The following is a 19,872-nucleotide window of genomic DNA, read 5'->3' on the forward strand; positions in this document are numbered from 1 at the left end:
CCTTCTGCTGCCTGAGGATGCATCCTCCACTGACACCCACAGCATTTGTCTCAGCAGCTAGGTGTCCAGTGATTTGGGTTTGGATATTACTCTTTATGTGTGCCATTTTGGCATAGAATCATAGAATCATAGATTGATCAGAGTTGTAAGTGACCTCAAGGATTAGGTAGTTTCTTAAAAAAAACCAAAGAAAGTGTGACATTTAATTTTTTGACAAGCCTCTTATAAAAAAAATATATTTCAGCAGCACATCCTATAGCATTTTTCCAAAGGTGTAATTTCTCGTTCAGCATAAGTTGTATTAATAAAACATTTGTACTTTATACCTTGTTCTTCCTTTTTTGATATGGTAGCCAGATTTCCTCCAAGATCAATGCAGTTGTTTCGTGCAGCATGCCATGTCAATGTGTCATTTTCATTGAAGCCAAATACTTTGAAACACTGAAAAACAAAAGTGTGCCAAATCTAAATCTAGACACTGTTTTAATTTCTGATGAAAATATCTGTTTGTAACAAACAAACTAACTGGATATTTTACGTAAAAGGGGAGGTTAGCTAATTTAACAGTACTTTCTAGGGTAAAAAAAACCTTTTTTTAGGTTTAAATTACAGAGAAGACCTATACTAGAAAAGGAGTATAAAGTCCAGTATTTTGGCATATACTTAAAGAATATTTCAGTCTGCTGATCTCAGCAGAAATTGCATTAAACCTTCTGAGCACAATTCTGAGATGTGACCATGAGAGAAATGCTGAAGAAGACCTTAGAAAACAAAATAGGTTAAGACATGTTATTGGAGCAAAATATCTCCTGTTGAACTATTTGTCAATAGTTGTGAGATTTGTGAGATTTTGTGAGATTTTTTGTGAGATTTAGTTCTCACAGGATAATCAAAGAAGGAAAACTATTCTGACATAGTAAAGAAAGCTACAAATTTATCATTTTTTGTAATATGAGATTTAAGTCATTAGACAGCTTTATCAGAGTCAAGCAACCCAAATGTGCTAAAAGCATGCAACTGAAAAGTTAAGCAATTTGTAGAAAAAATGGAGGAAAAGGGAGTGTGGTCAGAAGGGGTGCATAAACACTTAGGGAAGAGTCAAGGGAGGAGCCTTTAAAGCTCCTCCTCCAGGAGGTGAGGAAGAGAGAGATATTTTAGCTAGAGACAGTGCCATGAAATGGAAAGCACTAAGTTTATGACTTTTCCTCAGGACTGAAAGAAGGAAAAGGAAGACAACAGTCAGTGGCTCTCTAGAAAAGGATCTCTATCAAACTGAAATATTTTTGCTAAAGCAAAGGGACGACACAGCTAGACAAAACAATGTTATTGAGAATCATCTTCATTGCTACGTGTATTCCAATTACTAGTATTGCCATGTACACTGTTGCTTTATACCCTTTATAGCTTCATTAATGACAATCTATAGATTTTATCACATACAGTCTCTTATCCTGTAGTTTTGTCTTTTGAGAATGCTAAGAGTGATTGTACATAATAGAGTGCAGAAAATTCTGTAAGCGGATTATTTAAAATCCTTAAGTTGCTTGGTTATAGAAAAAAACCTGATAAATTTCCTCAAGGGAAGGTGCCTTGGAGGCTTCAGAGCCATTTCATAGTAGGTAAGGGATGAGTAAGTGTCCAGGCAACATGCGAGAGCCAGATAAGCTCAGCACAGTAAATGAGAGCATACATTTTTGCCAGTGTTTTGTGTTGCCAAAGATAGATAAACAGCTTCCCACATGTAGAGCTGTTGTGAGATGAAGCTTTCTTCTTGCATGTCTCAAGATCTCCCTCATAACTGCTGTGGTCCCAACAGAGGCTGTAATTTCTCTTTCAGGATTTGTAATTTTAAGGTCTTTAAATACGCATGAAAGGAACATAATTTGTGATAACTAAAAAACCTGCTACAACTGAAAAACGTATTCATTTTTTTTTCATTCTGCTCTTTTAAAAATAAAATATATTGACATTTCATACTGCACCTTGTTATCAAAGAGGAGCCAGTCTTCCATACACCCACCCTTTGGTGGTGATGAAGTGGGAGCAACAGTTGGACGAAGAGTGTTGTTAAGCCTTTCACAGATGAATAATTCAACACTGCCACAGTTGATATCATTCCATGTACCTGAAAGCAAATTAGAATTAAAACAAAACAAATCAAAATGCAACTGAGACTGAGATAGAAAGTGTCCTTTCCTAAAGAAAATCTACTTTAGGAAGTAAAACTGGTTACAGCATTTGTATTTCCAGGAACAATAAGTAATTGCATGTGTTTTTCTTCAAAATATTCAGGTTTCCAGCATAATTTAGTGTATAAATAATTCATCTAGAAACAGAGATATTTCAATCTTGCAAAACCATAGTATTGACAAAGGAGAGTTTTAGTTCAAATGCTGAAATCTCTGATGTCTGTAAAGTCTCTGGAATCATTCTGTCTATATAAGGCACTCAGTCCTGATTACCTTCCTACCTGAGATTCTCACACTCTTAGAGTTTTCTGGTGTGTTTTCTGCCTATTGGAGTGTGATTTAAGAGGATAACATTATCATCCCCATTTTACAGATCAGGAATGAATAAGAAAATTACATGTATTTCATAGACTGCAGACAGTTACAGGTAACTACCAACAGCAGAATTTTTCACACCTAATGTTTAATGGAGATATTGTCATTTTAATTCAGAGAAGTTAAGGACAGCTTCATCTTATCTGAAAGAAGATTTCCAAAACAGGACATAATATTTACTCTCCAAAAGTGTCCATATCCTTCCATTCACCTCTAAGAGAGACTAGGAAGTTCACCTCAGCTGTTGATTTTGAGTCTAGAAATGTTTAAAAGTAGAAGAGATCAAAAGAGATTTTTGATTTTTAAAAAAAATATACAAAGTTTTTGCCTAGTTCCAGCTCTCTGTATTAATGGATATTAAAGAATATTTTAGTTAAAATATTGTATAACATTGCTTAATAATAATCAAGCAATAGCCAAACCCTCAGTTTTTAGGAACTGCACAAATGAAAACAGATAGCTAATATCCAGGAGAGGTAGGCATAAAATGGATAGATTAGAGGAGGAAACACTGACTGTATCTGCCAGTTGTCTGATGCTTAACTGATTTGTTCCCTTAGAAATTTTCTTACAAAATTGCAGGTGTAATTCAATGTGTTAGCTAAATGGAGTTAATTTTGTAAAAAACACATAAATAAAAGAAGACTACTGAAATATCAGCCTGGTCAGTCTGATAACCCCCCCAGCCTTGCCCACACAGCCCTGCCAGGCCCAAGGCACATCCTGCAGATTGAATGTTGTTACAGCACCCACCTGTATGGGTATACATGACCACACAGTTTTCATCATTATTTGCAAAATTGGGTTCATTTGGAGCCCAGGCAACATAGTTCACTGATGTTCCATCCATCCACCTGAAAGAAGTAATTTGAGGGAATTATGATTCTAAGTTGAATTAATTAATATTTCTTTGCAAAGGATAGATTTGAGTTTTCTATTTTAAGTTTTGTGTATCTCAGCTTACAAACACATGTCATTCTCTTTTAAGAGGAAACCAAGACCTTCCACTTGGAGCTAGTAAAAATATTTGTATATCAGCTGCCTACAGTGTTGACTCAGACCAGGTCAGAACAAATCATCTTTACTGGTGTTCCCACCTTCTCCTGGTCTCTGAACACTGATAGTGTGCTGGAAATGCACCAGTCTAGCACTGGACCTGGATTTTTCTGGAGCACAGAAACAGACAGCTGAGCTGATTTTAGCAATTTCCTGGGTCAAAAGCAATAATAAAAGACCTTACCAAGTAAGACTCTTGAACCATATACTGGGAACCATTTGGAACCATTTTGAAATGTTATACAATTATTTGCTATTTTTTCCAATTATGCGTCATTTCCTAGCTTGGTGATTCACAATTTTATTTTCAAAAACTAGCCAAGAAAAAAGTGAAAAGGTGTCAGTGTGCTGGAAGTTAAGTGATTAATCAGACAAGACTGACAATCTTCAGGCATAACACCTCCGGGACAATTCAATGTTTTTCCAATTTCAGAGACCAAGTATGTGCATGCATGTTTTCAGAAGTAAAATACAGATTAGGAATTCATCAGGGTGCCTAGCTGCTTGCAAACCTCCTGAATCAAATTGGAAACAAGTATATAATAAACCAGGAGAAAGAATGTAAAGCAAATACTGGCATCTTCATCCAATTGGGAAGAGAATGAAACTAGCAAGGGAACAAGGGAGGACTGGGAAAACAATGATTTTCTGAGCAGTGAATGTGATGTAGAAGGCAGAATCTCAGGAGTTGAGACTACAGTCTCTGTGGTTTGTGGTTTGTGTGGTTTGTTGTGGCCAACAAAGGCAACCTGTGACAACAGAAGAAAGACTAAAATGAAGAGGCTGAGTCTCATCTGACCAAGCTTTGAATCCCGCAGTAATGCTCTAGAAAAAGACACAGTGGTAGAGAATTCCACAGGAGACACATCTGCAACACATCCAAGGCTCCAGGGGTAGAAACAGATATTGAAAATATGACGGGAGAAGTGCTTCGCTGAGGAGCAGAATCCCATTTTTAAACTTTATGTGAGGACATAAATCTATCCACAGGTAGTGTCAGTCATTGAATTTAATCTCCTAGAGTCAACCAGGTCAAATGTGAATACATTATGAATCTGACAAAATTAATTTTTTTTACTTACCGGAACGTTCTGTCAAGGCTCACGCTTAAGCCAATATAGAAGTTGTTCCCCCAGTCTTTATAGAATATCTAAAACAAACAAATTTATTTATTTTAGATGTAATAAAACAAATATCAAATAAAATAAAAAAAAGTTAAAAAAATGTGGTGGTTTCTGTTGCACAATTGCATAGTATATAATATGCAGGGAGTTGCTGAAATTATGTGCCCAAACTGCAAAATGCAATATTTTTCCTCCAATTTTCAGTATATAACTAGGGGGGGAAAATGCAGCAAATTATTTGAAAAAGAATTGGAGAAAAAAAATCTATTTTAAGAAGGCAAGAATGAACTCTCAAGCAGGCTTATAACAATATTTCAGAGAGTTTTAGGAAAACATTATCGGAATTTGCTGAAAGGCTGCCAGTGAATTGTGGGGATTTGTACTTAGTCATGTGGAGGAAAGAATGTAATAAAATTTCATTTTAATAGTAGGAAACTATGTCCAAAATAGTATATCATCACCAGACCATTCTCTTCCTATAAGAAAATATTCTAACTTAAACCTTTTGCTGCAAATATGAGAACAATTTTGACAAAGTCTCTTTTAAATTCTGTGAAAAGAATGAGTTAGAAAAAAACATAGTTAGTAATTGCAGCTTTCAGATTAACAGAACAAAGTCTTTGAAAGTTGCACCCTGAAAGCACTCCTGAAAGGAAGCTGAGAATTTGTCTACATGTAGCAAGTTCTTAAAAATAATTATTATAATAAAGCTTCTGAGCAGATAAGCCAAGGAAAGGATGAAAGGTGGAACTGATTTTTTATATGATGGGGACCACTTTCTAATATCTCACAAACCAGCTGAAAAAATGTGCCTCAGTTCACAACAATATGATGCATTTTTCAAGCAAGCGTGTTTCTTACATATTTCCAGAGAAAATTTTTTTCAGTTTCACTCTCAATGACAACAAGGTCACCACCATTCTTCTTGCAAAAGCCTCTAGCTCTTTCCATTGGCATTGCATCCTTGCTGAAGTAGTATTCTTTGTGCTTATATATTATCCAGTCATCTTCACCAGGAACATATTCATAATCTGCAAATTTAAACATTAATTAGCCTGTAATAGAAATTAACTTCATTACGTGTTAATTATATTTTTTCCATTGGAAGCACAAGACTTACTGAATGTGGAATTAGGCTCTGGTTTCAGTGAGGTTCCTGCAATATAAATAGATATTTGAGATATTTGAGTATATTATGTTTTTCAGCTCTCACTCAATTATATTTACACAATAGTTAACATTTTTATTCCAAGTAATAATCTTAAGGGTTATTCAAGATATACCTATTTTTGTCACAGAATTTCTCAGAGTATCTGAAAAAAGTTCTACATTCAGCAAACAGCATATTAGATCACATACATCATCAGTTAACCTTAGAGCACCAGTGCCCAACTTTGGGCTGTAGTGTTTCTCTTCCCCAACATGCTGCATACACTTTCCAAACCTGCCTGTGTATTTCATGGATTAATTAATAGTTTTCAACTACCTTTACTGAAAAACTATATGTATGAACTGTTTTATTGAGATTGATGGCACACCTGTCTCTAATACATGCAGAGAGTGTGATCTGACTTGGGAAGGATGTTATTATCATCCTCTAAAAGTTGCTAAAGGCAGAAAGTTATCTCACCTTTTTTAATTTGGCAAACAAAGTCCAGCATGTGTTCACAAAATAAATCATTCCAGTTCATGTTGAGGTAGCCGGTAAACACGCCACATTTTTCATTCCCATCATAATTGTTTGGTTCTCCATGTGACCATTTCTCAAAATTTACCTGTAGTGAAAACACAAGTTTGCTACTATTTTCCTTTAAAAAGAAACAATTGTCTTGTTTCATTCTGTTAAAGAAAAATGTACTGCATCTGATTTCATGGTCCAGCTTGTTCTTTAATGCCAGACCTTTTAAGGAGAAGTGCATGACACTTGAATAGAATAACAATTCATCTGTGTGTTTATAAACCATGTTAGTAAACCAGGAAGTTCTTGCCGTATTTGTTACCAGGAAAGTTGGTGTTCTCCTGTCAAGCTCTAAAAAGAAATATGTCCTCTGATTTCTGGGTTTTTTACCCTGCTCCAATGTTCCAACCCAAGACAACCCATTGGTGCTGCCATATGGCCTTGGGCAGGGCAGATCTTGATATACTTATGAGAATGAGGGCAGCAAAGTCAAGTTGGTGTAGATGTACAGAATTCTTTCTTGCAGGAAATAAAAAATGGAAATATAGAGATTAACACAATCAGACTTGCTTAAATCAGGAGCTAGACTCCATCACCTTTCATTACTGTAAATGTTGTAATTTTATCTATAACTAGGAACTATCAGAAGATTTAAGACTAATTCCTACAGAGGAATCAGGTAATGAAGACTTAAGGTCACTTGCATTTTACATTAGTTATGAGACCTGTCTGCCAAGAGAGGCATAAAAAAGAGTAAAAAAGCTGGAGTACCAAATTATTTACTCACTGGTGAGCCATCACTCCATGTAAATCCAGCATCAGAATCCAAGGCACTTAAACCCATCCAGTAAGAATAATGAATATAACCTCTCTCTCTGAATAATTACAAACAGAGAGAAACAGACACAGCATGAAACACAGAAGAGGAATGTACAGATTACATTATTGTCAGCACACCTTATACTTCAAGTGTAATTTGAGACAATCATATAAAATAATCATTCAACTGTCATATGGGGAAAAACAGCCTGGCACTACACGTGTCAGGAAGCAGTGAAACACAGAACTTTATGGGAAAGATCACAAATGCCTTAAGTCCACAAAACTGAATTACATGAAAATATATTTAAAGGTCTTGGTTCCACGAAGTACTTTAGGTATTCAAATTCAGACCTGCCTGCACTCATGGACTTGATTTAAACATTTATACAAGCACATCAATAGGTCAGGCTTTTCTTAGTCTTCCAATTTTCCCCCTTACTTAAGGTAGGAAACCAGTACAAAATATTCTTTTAATCAAGAGTATTTTATCTCCTGATCAGGTAGATTTACCTACAAATGAGGTAAAAAGATCTTTTTGAATTAACTTCAGTTTAAACCAACTTTGATGATACTTCTCTCAATATTGTTTATGTTCAGGCAACTTTAGTGCATGCCACCACCTTCCCAGAGATGTGTCAAGAAAACCTTTTGCTCACCTCTTTTTACCCAATTTTTCTGCCACTTTTTACACTGTCTTTGTAAAGTAGAAATTGATCGCCAGAAATCATTTATGTCTTTCAGACAGGCAATTTTAATTTTTTTTCTTATTATATTTAAATTATGGACTTTGCAGATACTTACAGTCTAGTTATCAGGTTTTGCTCTTCTTCACTGTGGATACACGCAAGATCTCCTCCAATGGTTCTGCAAAAATCTCTTGCTTCAAACCATGTTTGCATTTTTTCCCTTCCTCCCTGAAAAATCTATAGAAAGTGGGGAATGAAATACTGTATTGGGTATTACAGATATTTAGAAACACAAATAGGGGTTCCTATCTTTCTTCGAATCTTTTGGTCTCGTTCTATTACTGACTAATTGTTCAACCGTTCGACCTGTGGCTGTCTATCAGATTTGATTATTGCTTTTCCTATCATGTCAGAGTTCCTATGGCTCCAAACTTCAGTTCCATACACATAGCTTTTCCCAACATTTTCCAGCCATACCACTTGGGGATGGCTGCAGACATATTATCACAGACTGTCTGTCAATAGGCAGGGTAAAATCCACCTTCCATGCATGAACAAAATATATTCCTATTGAAATGGCAAACGTTTGCATTCAGAAATGAAACACCTACTTTGAAGCAGAAGCTGCTCTGAGAAATAGACTGCCATCCCTCTGGGCAAAACAGGAGAGGGGATGTTGTTGGAGGAGGAGGGGGGGGGGTGATGCCCTCCACCAGCTGCTTGCAGAGAAATGTGTTTGTTTCTTCACAGTTCAAAATATCCCATAATCCAGCTGAACTTCCTGTTGCCATGGCCACACAGCCGGAGTCCTCTCCTTCGTAAAATATAAAGTTGTTATATCTTATTGTATATCTGCTGCTTATTTAAGAGTAACCTGCTCCTGCTGTGTTTGGACACCAGTGGCTCACAATAGCTCATATGCATTCCTACTAAATCATTAAAAGATTGTTTTTTATGTAAGTTCCTTGTACTTCATGCTAGGAGTTATTTAAAAATACCCATCAAAGAACAAAAGCCTAATGATAACACCAGTGCCAAGTGATCTTCAAAAGGAGTTACCGCAATGATCCCTGATCTATCCCTTCTGCACAAATAGAAAGTAGCATTATCCTTTCTGTTGCTTTATGCCCGAAGAGTTTCTAAACCACTTTTCAGCTTTCAAACCCTCACTTAGTCATTCCCCAGAGCAGGAACTCAATGGTCCCCATGGCACTTACCAGGCATTCCCACATTCCAGTGAGTGAAGGTGACGGGATCTCCACTGGCCCACCTGAATGTCCCCTGTTCTTCCACATCTGAAAGACCAATCCAGAAGTATTTTTCTGGTTTGAATCCAGTTATGGAGGTCAGAAAAGCTTGTTCATATCTGTGAAGAGCAAGCACCAAACTGTTGTATCACATTTTATCAGAATTCATTCATTTCTTCAAACAGCTCATGGTAACAAATCTTTAAAGTTAAGGAAATTTGTCAATATGTATGAAACACAGCAAGGGTAATTATCTTACTTCTATAGTTCTAATTATCATACAAAGCAATTTTCCCTTACATTTTGCTAATGTAAATTATGTCTAGAATTTAGGATGATTCTATTCACCTTTTATACTGCTCAGTGAACACAAGCCAAACAATATTTAAGTTAATGTGTATATATTTCTCATTCCATATAAATAAGAGCTACAGTGTTTTTCTGAGGTTTACAATAAGGTCTAGATCTTTCAATCTTGTTACTGTGCAAAAAAATAATCTATTTTTATTCTAAAATTCTTCCAGATCTGGATGTTACAAAGAAAAAAGAAATAAAGAAAAAAGAGGATGAAAAGCTTTAATCCAAGACAACTAAATAGCTCCATGTTTATCTGTTTATTTTTAGTTCAAAAAGGTTTAAAACAATCTGTCAGTCTGGGACTGTTGTGCAGGTGACCTAGTTTTTTAATTCCTAGAGGCAACAACAGTGCAAGTGTGCAGTAGCAATATCCTGAATGTTTGTACTGATGACCTAAAAGCCCCTGATGTATTATGCAATACCTCATCAGCTGTACCTGAAATTTTCCTGGGAAAGAGTGGTGTCACACTAAATTGACATTATGAATAACTTCTAAGGAAGAAGAAAATTCTGTTCAACATTTCCATCCTGGTTACACATGTTAGAGGGCAAGAATTATGTTTCCATACCTGTCTCTTACAGTAGCCAGGTAACCTTTATTTTCTTCACAAACTTTTTTTGCTTCTGAAAATGTTGTTGGCAACTGCACCAAGGAGTAACAGTAAAAACCATGCTTCATCCAGCCCTGTCAGTGTAGAAGCAGAGATGTGCAGAGAGACTGTCAGATTGCCCAGCCTTGTGCAATTCCAAAACCACACTAGTACCACATCCCAAGCCAAAACTCTTCTCAAAGGCCATGAAAGGAACCAGGAGGATAATCAAGCATAGCTTTTGTGACCATAATTCTGTCTTGTCCCTCGATACAGGACACACCAGGGAACTTTGCAAACAGTGAGCTATGGTTATGCCTTGGGGCTGGCAGCCACAGTCATGGCCACTTTGCAGCTCCCTGTGTTAAACTTGCTCTGTCTTCTCATTGCATAAGTTGCTGTTGCAAGAGTTTGCAATCTACAAAACAGTCAGCTCAAATATTCCTGATTCCTGGAATATTGATTCCCAGTTCCTGGCAGATGGATAGAACTGAGGAGGCATGCAACCCTTGCCATGTGTGTTGCACCCTGAAAAGGTTGCTGTGCAGAGAGTGATTTTTAAGGGTGCACAGACCAGTTCTGCAGAAGGAGAAAGCTGAGTAAAGTACACTTGGAATATAAAAAAAAAATAAGTCAATCTACATTTCAGTTAAATAAATAAAAAGTTTCCCTATCAGTCTATGAAGTATCAATACATATGAAATTAACAGTTTTCTAGGCTCCACCAAGAACAGTCAAAATAACTTACTTCTGTCATAGTCACTATCATGGGAGTGAAAGTAATACGAAATGATCTTTTGCTGCTTTTGTTTGACACTTACTTTCTGGCAGCCTGGGTAAGTAACTTCAGCTTCCCCTGGTTCTTCAGCCAAGGGTTTCCTTTTACAGATGTAGCCAAATTTCATGTCACAGGCACTGTCAACCCAGGATCCATCCTAAGTATTGTAAGAAGAAATCACAAAGAGGAGTGAAAGCTAGAGACAATTCACATCCAGCAAGAATATCCGTCCTCAGAAAGAACCCTTCTGTCTTCCTATGCCTGACACTGTTTCAGCTCTCTTCCTTGCTTTGTTTTCTTCTCTAAAACTCCCAAATACATACAGTAAATGCCACATTTCCTCAGAGGTGTGAGAATGAGGGCTGTATCTATAAAAGATTCAGGACTGATGAGAGCAGGAAAGAAACACTGGGTTTCAGCATAGCATCTATTATGTCCATATAACCAGATGCATATGGCAAGGAAATGCTGGATAAACCAAACATAAAATATGAAATGTCTTCTGTAAGGCTTTTTCCACAACATTACAATTTTTTTAAAATGAGTAGAAAACAAAATAAAATCTGGTTTTGTGCCTCCAAAGCAACTCTAAAACCCATATATTTTAGTAGTTTTGGAGAAAAAATGAGAAAGTTCATGCTACAAGAATCTATTCCTCTGTGATCAGTAATGTTCCGTGTGGATTATGAGTGATTTCAACCAATTTCAGATGAGAATTGTCTCAGAGAAGAGCAAGTCTCCATGGAGTGCACTGCTTCTGGTGCATCATACAGCTTCCTAGATCTGGTCTTGAGTGTCCCTCCACACTAAGATATCCTAACTTAAACCAAGTTCATAAATACTTTTAATATTTTTAATACCAGCATTCATTTTTTGGGTTTTTTGTTTGTTTGTTTTTTAATCATGAATATTTTCATTTTAGGAAACAAAAGAACAATAAAGTATAAGAATAGGAAAAGGATTTTTACCTGTCCCTTCATAAGGATGCAGTCTGCCTTATTCCAAGTGTGGGTTGGCTCTCCATGGTGCCATTTGGTATAAGTCACAGGTGTGCCATCACTCCACTCAAAGTACATTTGAACCCTGAAGTCATTTAGACCAATCCAGAGCTCATCATCTGGCTCTGAGAACACAAAGTTAATTGTAGGTATTGATATATTTTATAAAGGAATAATTACATCTCATATACCCACTTTTGACTGAGGAACTTAAAAAAATAAAATAAGACCATGGTTACAATGATTAAATTAAGATTTTAAAAAAAATAAAATTAAAAAGTGGTCTTCAGGAATACTCACTGTAACCAAGCTGTGACACTGTAAAGCTGTACTCTTCAATATTATGAATGCTTGCCAGCTCTCCATCTTCTTTTCTACAGGAAGACTGGGCTTCTTTCCATATTTTTGGTGTTCTATAAATTCTGTAGCAATGACCTGCATAGGGCACCCATTCCCTGGGGCACTTAATATGCTTTGAACCACCTAAAAAAATATGTCATAAATGAGATGTTCTATTCAGTGTTTTATTTACATCAAAAAGAAAATTAGCTGCACTGATACGAATTTAAAATATTGGAGCACATACTGGAAGAGGAGAGAAGCCAAAGTCTGAGGGCACAGAGATTAAAAAACAAAATTTTTTCCCTCCTATTTGTGCTTGGAGCTCCCAAAAAACTATTTTACAGGACTAAGTAAATACTGAGTAATTTGGCATGCAAATGTACAGGGCACAACTGCACATTAAATCCCTCTCAGTGAGGCTCTGGGTACAGCCATATTCCACAGAAAAGGGCCTTCTTTCCCACTCAGGAACTATCTTTGTGAATTTTGTGGCTTTTTATATTTTTTTCTTGGAAACACCAGGTGCTCAGGAGCAAGTTGGAGTTCCTAGACAGCCCAAATCATATATCAGAGTCCAGATGCAGCCACATTATACCAGAAATGTCATACCAGAAATTCCAGCCGCACAGAAACACCTCACGCTTTGTTCAACACTTTTTTCTTGGAATGAATTCAGTATAGCCAACCCACCTTCCATTGTTTGGAAAGTTCCCATGCTCTGCACCTACAGAGCAAACTGAAGAGGGGAGAATGTGTGCCCAGAATTGGTGTGAGGTCTACGGCTTTGTCTGATGCTCCTTGGACATGGTGTAGACATGGACAAATTGCATTCCCCTACGCAACATCCAGACATGGTTTGAAGGTCATGAAACCATGAAGGGAAGAAACCTTTCCAAGTGAACTGCCTGGATACAGCCAGGAGGTATGGGATATGTATGTGTCATGCATTCCTCGAGCTGTAAAATCTCATATTCTCGTATATATTAGGGGAGGGAGGCACTGTGAAGTTAGTTGCATGCTGGGAGTTCCCAGTTAAGTAACTGCATGCCTACTTCTTCACGTAGCTAAGACCAAGTCTGCCTCAAGTAAAAAGGGAACTCAGCAGGGGAAAGGTTCCAATGTATAGTCTGATTTTTTTCCTTTCAGAATAGAACAAAAAGGGTCACAGAGAGCAGTGGAGCATGATCTCTGACTCACATCTTTTAGCAGGACACAGGTTTAGAGTATATATCAGAGAGGAGGATATTTATCATATTTCATGGTCTGGATAACATGGCTAACACCTTATCCTGCCTTCTTTGGTACTGTGGGCTCTTTTCTAAATGATGAACAACATTTAAACAACATCTTTAAAATGAGCCAGAAAATTAAACTCTTCTCAGTATTTGACCCTGGTCAACAAATGTAAGCCTTTTGTTTTGACAATATGTTGCTTTTTCATACGTGACATCCTCACAACATTTTGCACTGACTGTAAAGTTAGCCTTAGCCTTTGACCAGCATACCTGAGGGGATGGTGAAAGAATCCAAGGAGGTGTTTCTCTTTTGGCAGATATATCCCAATTTCCGATCACAAAGCTGGCTTTCCCATTTGCCATTCCTACCTTGGAAGGTCCCACATATTTTTCCAGGTTCCACAGAGGGATTTCCTTTTAAAAAGAGCAACAGAATCCTTCTGTTAACAGCGAAACTTTTCACCTCTTCATGGGATGGAATGTGCAAGACCTTTGCAGCAGCAAAGCCACTGGGGTATTATTCCTTCAAGTGATAAATCCCAAGAGGTGTGGCAAGGGAGCATCACTGTGGTTGGGAGGGGAGAGGAAGAGAAAGAAGGGGAAGAAAATTAGGCCAGATGTTGATCATAATTTAAGAGAAGTGCACTTACCTGGAGCCCAGTTGAGGTATCTGAAAGGTCTTCCCCCAGTCCACTTCCAGCCACTGTCAAGTGCATCGTAGAGACCAATCCAGAGTTTTGCATTGATACCCAGATCACTAGTGAGTCCTAAATGGCCAAAACAAACATTAAATTGTTATTAAATGCCTCTGATTTTTTAAGTTATCCAATAAAACTGGAAATAATATTTTAAAGCATGAGCATATTTTTTAGTATAAGTTAGATTATTTCTATCATTTTAATACAGGTTTTTGTGAAAAAGGGACGACTCTTCTAAGAATGTCACAGAAACCTCTTTTTATGAGATAAATATAAGCATTAAATATATAATTAGATCTGGCTTACATTTTAAACTGTGCATTTTTTTAATATATTTTAGGGCATTTTTACTTTACCTAATAAATACATTTCTTCACGAAGGTCTGTGATACTTAATAATTCTGCATCCTGCTGCTGGCAGCTTTTTCTTGCTTGGTGCCATGTCAGAAGTGACTCTGAGTTTATCTGATAGCGTGTTTCTGTCACTGGGTTTGTTTTCCAAAAGTTATTGTGGGTGCTGTCTATAAAAGATGATACCAGCAATTTGACAAGAAAATCATGTTTACTAACCCAGAAAATAAAATAATTTTTGCATACTAAAACTATATAACTCTGTTTCAATAATTTTTACATACCTTTTGCCTCACATAAATATATGTTGTCCATTCAGTATTAAAAGTATTTCAATCACATAAAGAATTATTTATCCTTACCAACCTAATTTTTCTACATTGTCCCTCTTCCTTTTTATTTATGCAATTCCTCTACTTTTCTAACATTTCAGTCCACATTAATCCACTCACTGATATATTCTACCTCTACAAGTTCTTCTCACTTCTCACCATATAGAAGTTTTGGTCTCCACACCTGTTTCTTACCTTCAGATCACTCTTATGCTCTTCCAGACCACCCAATACAAAAGAAATTTCTATTTCCATACAGTTTCATGTGAAGTGGAGATGAAGGGGCAGGGGGTTTGTGTACGGAAGCACTGGAGCACTGAAGGCAGGTGAAGGTCACTGCCTGTGTCCTGCACCCTTCCCTTCATTAAAGCCCTCGTGTTCTCTCCTCCATCCTATAACACACCAGAGTCTCCTGATATACCTCACCTTCCTCATCCACTGCACTTCCTGTTGTCCTGAAACCCAGTCCTAGGGGGTTCCTCTTCCTTTACCAATCAGTCCCAGCCACCACCCTCAGAATACTCCCTGCAAGTACCAGTCTTGGGCACACCGTAGGACAGTGAGAGCGGAGAGCAGATGTCTCATCTCCTTGTTGCACAGCTCACTAATGAACTAGGCTAGCCAGAATTCAGCTCACTGTCCAATGCTACTTCCACAACCCAAGAACATTTTAACCATGACAGTGGATGACACTTTTGTTTAACAGCTTTCCTGAGATCTTTATAAATAAATTACCTTTTAGTGGGCAGTTTCCAAACAACTGGTCTTTATCAAAATCTGAAGAAGTTGCACACCAGAGAGAGTTTGCATCATCCCTCCGAGGGATGCATTCAGCATACCATTTCCCCTGGTGCTTAAAAGGGAATACACAGGGTGCACCAAAGGCATTTCCTCCCAGTGTGTAGATTTCTATGGAGAAAAGCAGAGATCAATACTCAACATTCAGCTGGCCTCAGATGCTCACCACAGTGACACTCATAGCCAGATTTCCATGGGCAAAGCTGAGTCATGCAGGGCTCAACACACCAGTGCTTTGATACCCCAAACCTCTAAAAGGCTGTGGTGCCAATCAGGTATGACTTTGGCGAAATATTTAGAAGTGAGACTCTTAACACTTAATTGAGCCTCAAACTGATTTTTGTTTTATTTTGTCATTCTGGACTATTGTGTCAGATGTCCCTGTGACTCAGCTTCTCCCATGGCATACATACTTCTCTCCTTAGATACATTATTTTTTTTCTCCCCCTGCATGGTTAAAAAAAACTTGGAAAGGAGGTATCACAATATTTTTATTAGTCTTCATGAGAGGAAGCTGTATCTTAAATTTGCAGGGACTCTGCTAGGAAGTGACCCTGCCATCACTCTTCAGTCAAATTTGCTGCTGTCTGTACAAAATTATGACAGACTTCATTCCTGTGCAACAGCTGCAGTATACAACAAAAATTTGTTCTATTGTTATTTAAATTCCCAACATACCAGCGTCACAACAGAAAGGAGATTGATTATTTGATCCTGAATGCCCCCTCTACATAGCCCAAGAGCCATAAAATTGTCGGAAAAGGAGATCTTACTCTCTAGGGGTCCTTTTCCAGGATGATAAAACATTGCATCCTAAACCATTATGCACCATTTTTCCTTTTGCTTTTTTCTACCTTTTAATTTTACTAGGCCTGGGAAACACTACATAAATAATGTTAATGGCAGATTACATCTATATAAACTAGAAATTCACTTCTTAGAGATTATTAGTGGTCAAATCAAATAAAAGCAATAATAAAAATCAAACATAACACAATCATCTCTTATACAAATTGATCAAACGTATTTTAAAACAGTCATATGTTTAATTTTGCTGTTGTTGTACAAACAGATTTCCCATTCTTCCTTATGTTTAAATCATGGGCCTTTGTAATTTTATTCTATTATTTGAAATAATTGCACTCTACCAGTTATGCAGAAATGTATACAGCTATATTTGCTGAAAAGTATACAGATGCATTCACCTATAATTTCTAAACCCTATTTATAATTAACTTCTCTGCTGGTGTCACTCTAAGAAAATGGTTGCTGCCTGTCAAGCAGGCAGTGGAATGCTTTGGGTAGGGGCAGTCAAGTTACCAAGAAATAGAGATGGAATTTCAGTACTCACCCTCATAGCGCTGAGAGCACACGTTGTCTGCACTTCCATGGATTTTCCACCTGCTCCCTTTGCTGGACACTTTGGACAGCCTGATTTTCTTCCCCTTCCCCTTGCCATAGTTAAGAAATAAATCCTTGCCATGCGTTGCAAGTGTCTCATTTCTGCATTCCCACCACTGGAGTTCATTTGTCCTGTTGCAGGGTTCCAAGGTGACAGGAGCCTCGTCGTCCTTGGCAAGAACTCCCAGGCACAGCTTGAGTGCCACATTCAGCAGCTGTGTGGGAGAGACCCACCTGAACTTCTGAAACCCATCATGCTCATCACAAGTGGTAGTTATAACTGAGCTGGAGTTCTGACCTTGGGCACAGAGCTTGTTATCTTCATTATAGATTGAAAATATTCCCCTACCTATAAAATAAAAGGATAAGGAAAACATTTGAGGAGAGGTTTCTTAGGAGATAAAGTCAGTTAGTTGCTATATGACAGTCTGCTACCAGAAAACAAACCACCAAAACAAAAACAAGAAACCAACCAACCAACAAACCAACCAAAACCAAACCAACCAAACCAAACCAAACCAAACCAAACCAAACCAAACAAAAACAAATAGTACATATAGTTCATAGAGAAAGAAATCAAGGCATATTAATCATTGGTATGAAGGATATTTATGAAAATATTCCTAAAATAAAAATAAAACAAATTGTGAAAATACAGCTCTTTCTCTCTTCTTTCAAGAGAAATTGCTCTTCTTCATATCCCTCCTGAAACCACTGTGGTCTCAAAATTCATGTCAAAAATGACCTTCATTAGATTACGTTTCATCATTTCTTCAAAGTTCCACCAAATCATTTTTAAATGGGCTTTCATTCTGAAGTAAAAGGACCTTTTTGCTTTAGGGCTATTAAAAATCATTTACATACTCAAAATTAAATAATTTTTACATTTGTCCCAGAACAACATTGTGGTTTTCAGTTCGCCAAGAAACTGGTGTATTTTTCATTTTTGGTTAATTATCTTAGAAATGTTTAGCAGCTGTGCAAAAAGTCATTTCTTCAAAGAGTTTTATTTGTAGGTTTCTCAGGAGGGAAGCTACAACTTGCAGCATCATCAGTTCTGAGCACAGTTAAACTAAGCCAATATCCTAAGTGCTATTAATAACTACATTTGTAAATAGAAATGCAAGACATTGTACATCAGGGGCTCATTTCTTAAGATCAGCTTCAACAAAAACCCGGCTCCAAATCTTCACTCTTTTTGCAGCTCAGCCTGCAGCCCTTTGCTCCCTTCTAGGTGACAGGCAGCATCACCCAAGCAGTGACACCGAGTTTTACCCCAGGTTTCTTGCCAAGGCCAGGATACTCATCTGGGCCTTCCTAACCCTCCCATCCCAGAGCTGACAGGGAGTGGTTGAACAGCCTTGGTATTGTTGTTCTGAAAGGCTATAGACCAGAACAAGCCAGACAATATTTTCCTTGACAGAGCTCTCTGGCTGCAGTGGTTCTTGGGAAGTTTAGCAGAGGATAGGTTAGAGCTGGCTTGGTCTCACCCAAAAGCATAAATAAGAATTAATTGCCCAGAATAAATTGTCCTGTGGTAGATTAGATCATTGGTGCATTGGCTGGTCCCTGCTGCCATTCAAGCAATAGTACTGGATTCCCAGAGCTCTCCAGCTGGGAACTTGCTGTGGAAAACACACAGCATCATTTTTTTTCCTCTCAGCAGTAGGAGGGTGTGAAATCTAATGGACAGGGTGGATTTTAAGGTCCTTCCTAAAGCTCTCAGCTTAGAAATGAGTTTTCAATATGCATTGATCAGTATGCTATGAGTCTATATGAGCTGCCAAGAAACTCAAAGCACACATCAGCCAGTAGTTCAGTGCACGCTGAAAATTCACTGCTCTGTACTGAGCCCTTCTAACCTCCAATGGAGTAAACTGAAATCAGCTTTTCATTTAGCTTTCTCAAGAATCAGCACTGCCAAGGTTATGGCCACATCTGTTGGCATATTCCTTTCAGTCATATACCAGATTGAAATCTGGGTTAAGGAAAGAGGATGCCTATGGAGACAGAACAAAACTTCAGAGCTGAACAAATAATTTTCAAATTTTCTGCTCTGATAACTAAGGGAGATAACTAGAACACATGTTAAAACACTTGAAAACGTCTACACTCAGCAGAGGACAAAAACTTACCAGACATTTGAAGAGATGTACCAATGGAGAGAAGAAAAATCAGGGGCAAGTAGAGAGACATGACAGATATTTCCCTCCTCTCTTCCCTTCGCTTTGTGTTGATCCTAAAGACCAAATCACTGCCTTGCAAGAAAACCCCACTGCACTGAGGTGGATTAACAAACCCTTTTTAAGACCCAACAGATACAGGGAAGTTCTGAGCTTCAAATAAGGAACTGTGTCATGTCACATGAGTAATTTTGAAATAATACATTAATGAGTAAACTTCGCTTTCTAAGCTAGTTTTTCTACAGTATAAAAATTTGCCATGGAAATTAAAGATTTAACAGGTAACATTTTAGTGTGGATAGTCTAAGACATACCTTATAAATCAGAATCATTATTTTAACCAAAAGGTGAGATTACTGTCTCATTTGCAGAAATAAACAAAGTAAGTAAAAAAGAAGAGAAAGATTTGTCTGCATCACTACATGAGGAAAAAAGCCAGAGTGCAGAGCAGTATTGTGAAAAATCTGCTGGGATGCCACACAAATAAAGTAACTACCACCGTGGGCTCAGAGAGAACCAGAATTTTCCATGCCTGAAATTCCACAGAAAATAAAAAAAGTTGTAGAAAGTCAGATCTGTGTTATTCAGGCTATTCTTTCTTTTGCTCCATTCTTGACAATATGCAGAAGTAA

The 19,872-nt window shown here is 37.5% G+C and overlaps 1 protein-coding gene across 1 annotated transcript in view; it reads right to left on the reverse strand.

Moving 5' to 3' along the window:
- Positions 1-19,253, reverse strand: part of LOC134052831 (macrophage mannose receptor 1-like) — a 29,717-nt gene extending 10,464 nt beyond the window's left edge. The window contains exons 1-21 of the mRNA XM_062507525.1: positions 19,193-19,253; positions 17,008-17,406; positions 15,594-15,767; positions 14,532-14,696; positions 14,128-14,244; positions 13,748-13,891; positions 12,201-12,383; positions 11,871-12,025; positions 10,946-11,059; positions 10,104-10,219; positions 9,148-9,296; positions 8,542-8,744; positions 8,046-8,167; positions 7,210-7,297; positions 6,375-6,519; positions 5,865-5,900; positions 5,606-5,775; positions 4,703-4,770; positions 3,318-3,418; positions 1,983-2,125; positions 327-441 (exon numbers count right to left, since the gene is read on the reverse strand). Coding sequence (XP_062363509.1) covers positions 327-441; positions 1,983-2,125; positions 3,318-3,418; positions 4,703-4,770; positions 5,606-5,775; positions 5,865-5,900; positions 6,375-6,519; positions 7,210-7,297; positions 8,046-8,167; positions 8,542-8,744; positions 9,148-9,296; positions 10,104-10,219; positions 10,946-11,059; positions 11,871-12,025; positions 12,201-12,383; positions 13,748-13,891; positions 14,128-14,244; positions 14,532-14,696; positions 15,594-15,767; positions 17,008-17,406; positions 19,193-19,253 — 2,968 coding nt within the window. The remainder of the gene's footprint in view (positions 1-326; positions 442-1,982; positions 2,126-3,317; positions 3,419-4,702; positions 4,771-5,605; positions 5,776-5,864; positions 5,901-6,374; positions 6,520-7,209; positions 7,298-8,045; positions 8,168-8,541; positions 8,745-9,147; positions 9,297-10,103; positions 10,220-10,945; positions 11,060-11,870; positions 12,026-12,200; positions 12,384-13,747; positions 13,892-14,127; positions 14,245-14,531; positions 14,697-15,593; positions 15,768-17,007; positions 17,407-19,192) is intronic.
- Between the last annotated feature and the right edge of the window lie 619 nt (positions 19,254-19,872).

Source organism: Cinclus cinclus, chromosome 1 (genome assembly GCF_963662255.1).
Source record: "Cinclus cinclus chromosome 1, bCinCin1.1, whole genome shotgun sequence".
NCBI classification, from domain to species: domain Eukaryota; kingdom Metazoa; phylum Chordata; class Aves; order Passeriformes; family Cinclidae; genus Cinclus; species Cinclus cinclus.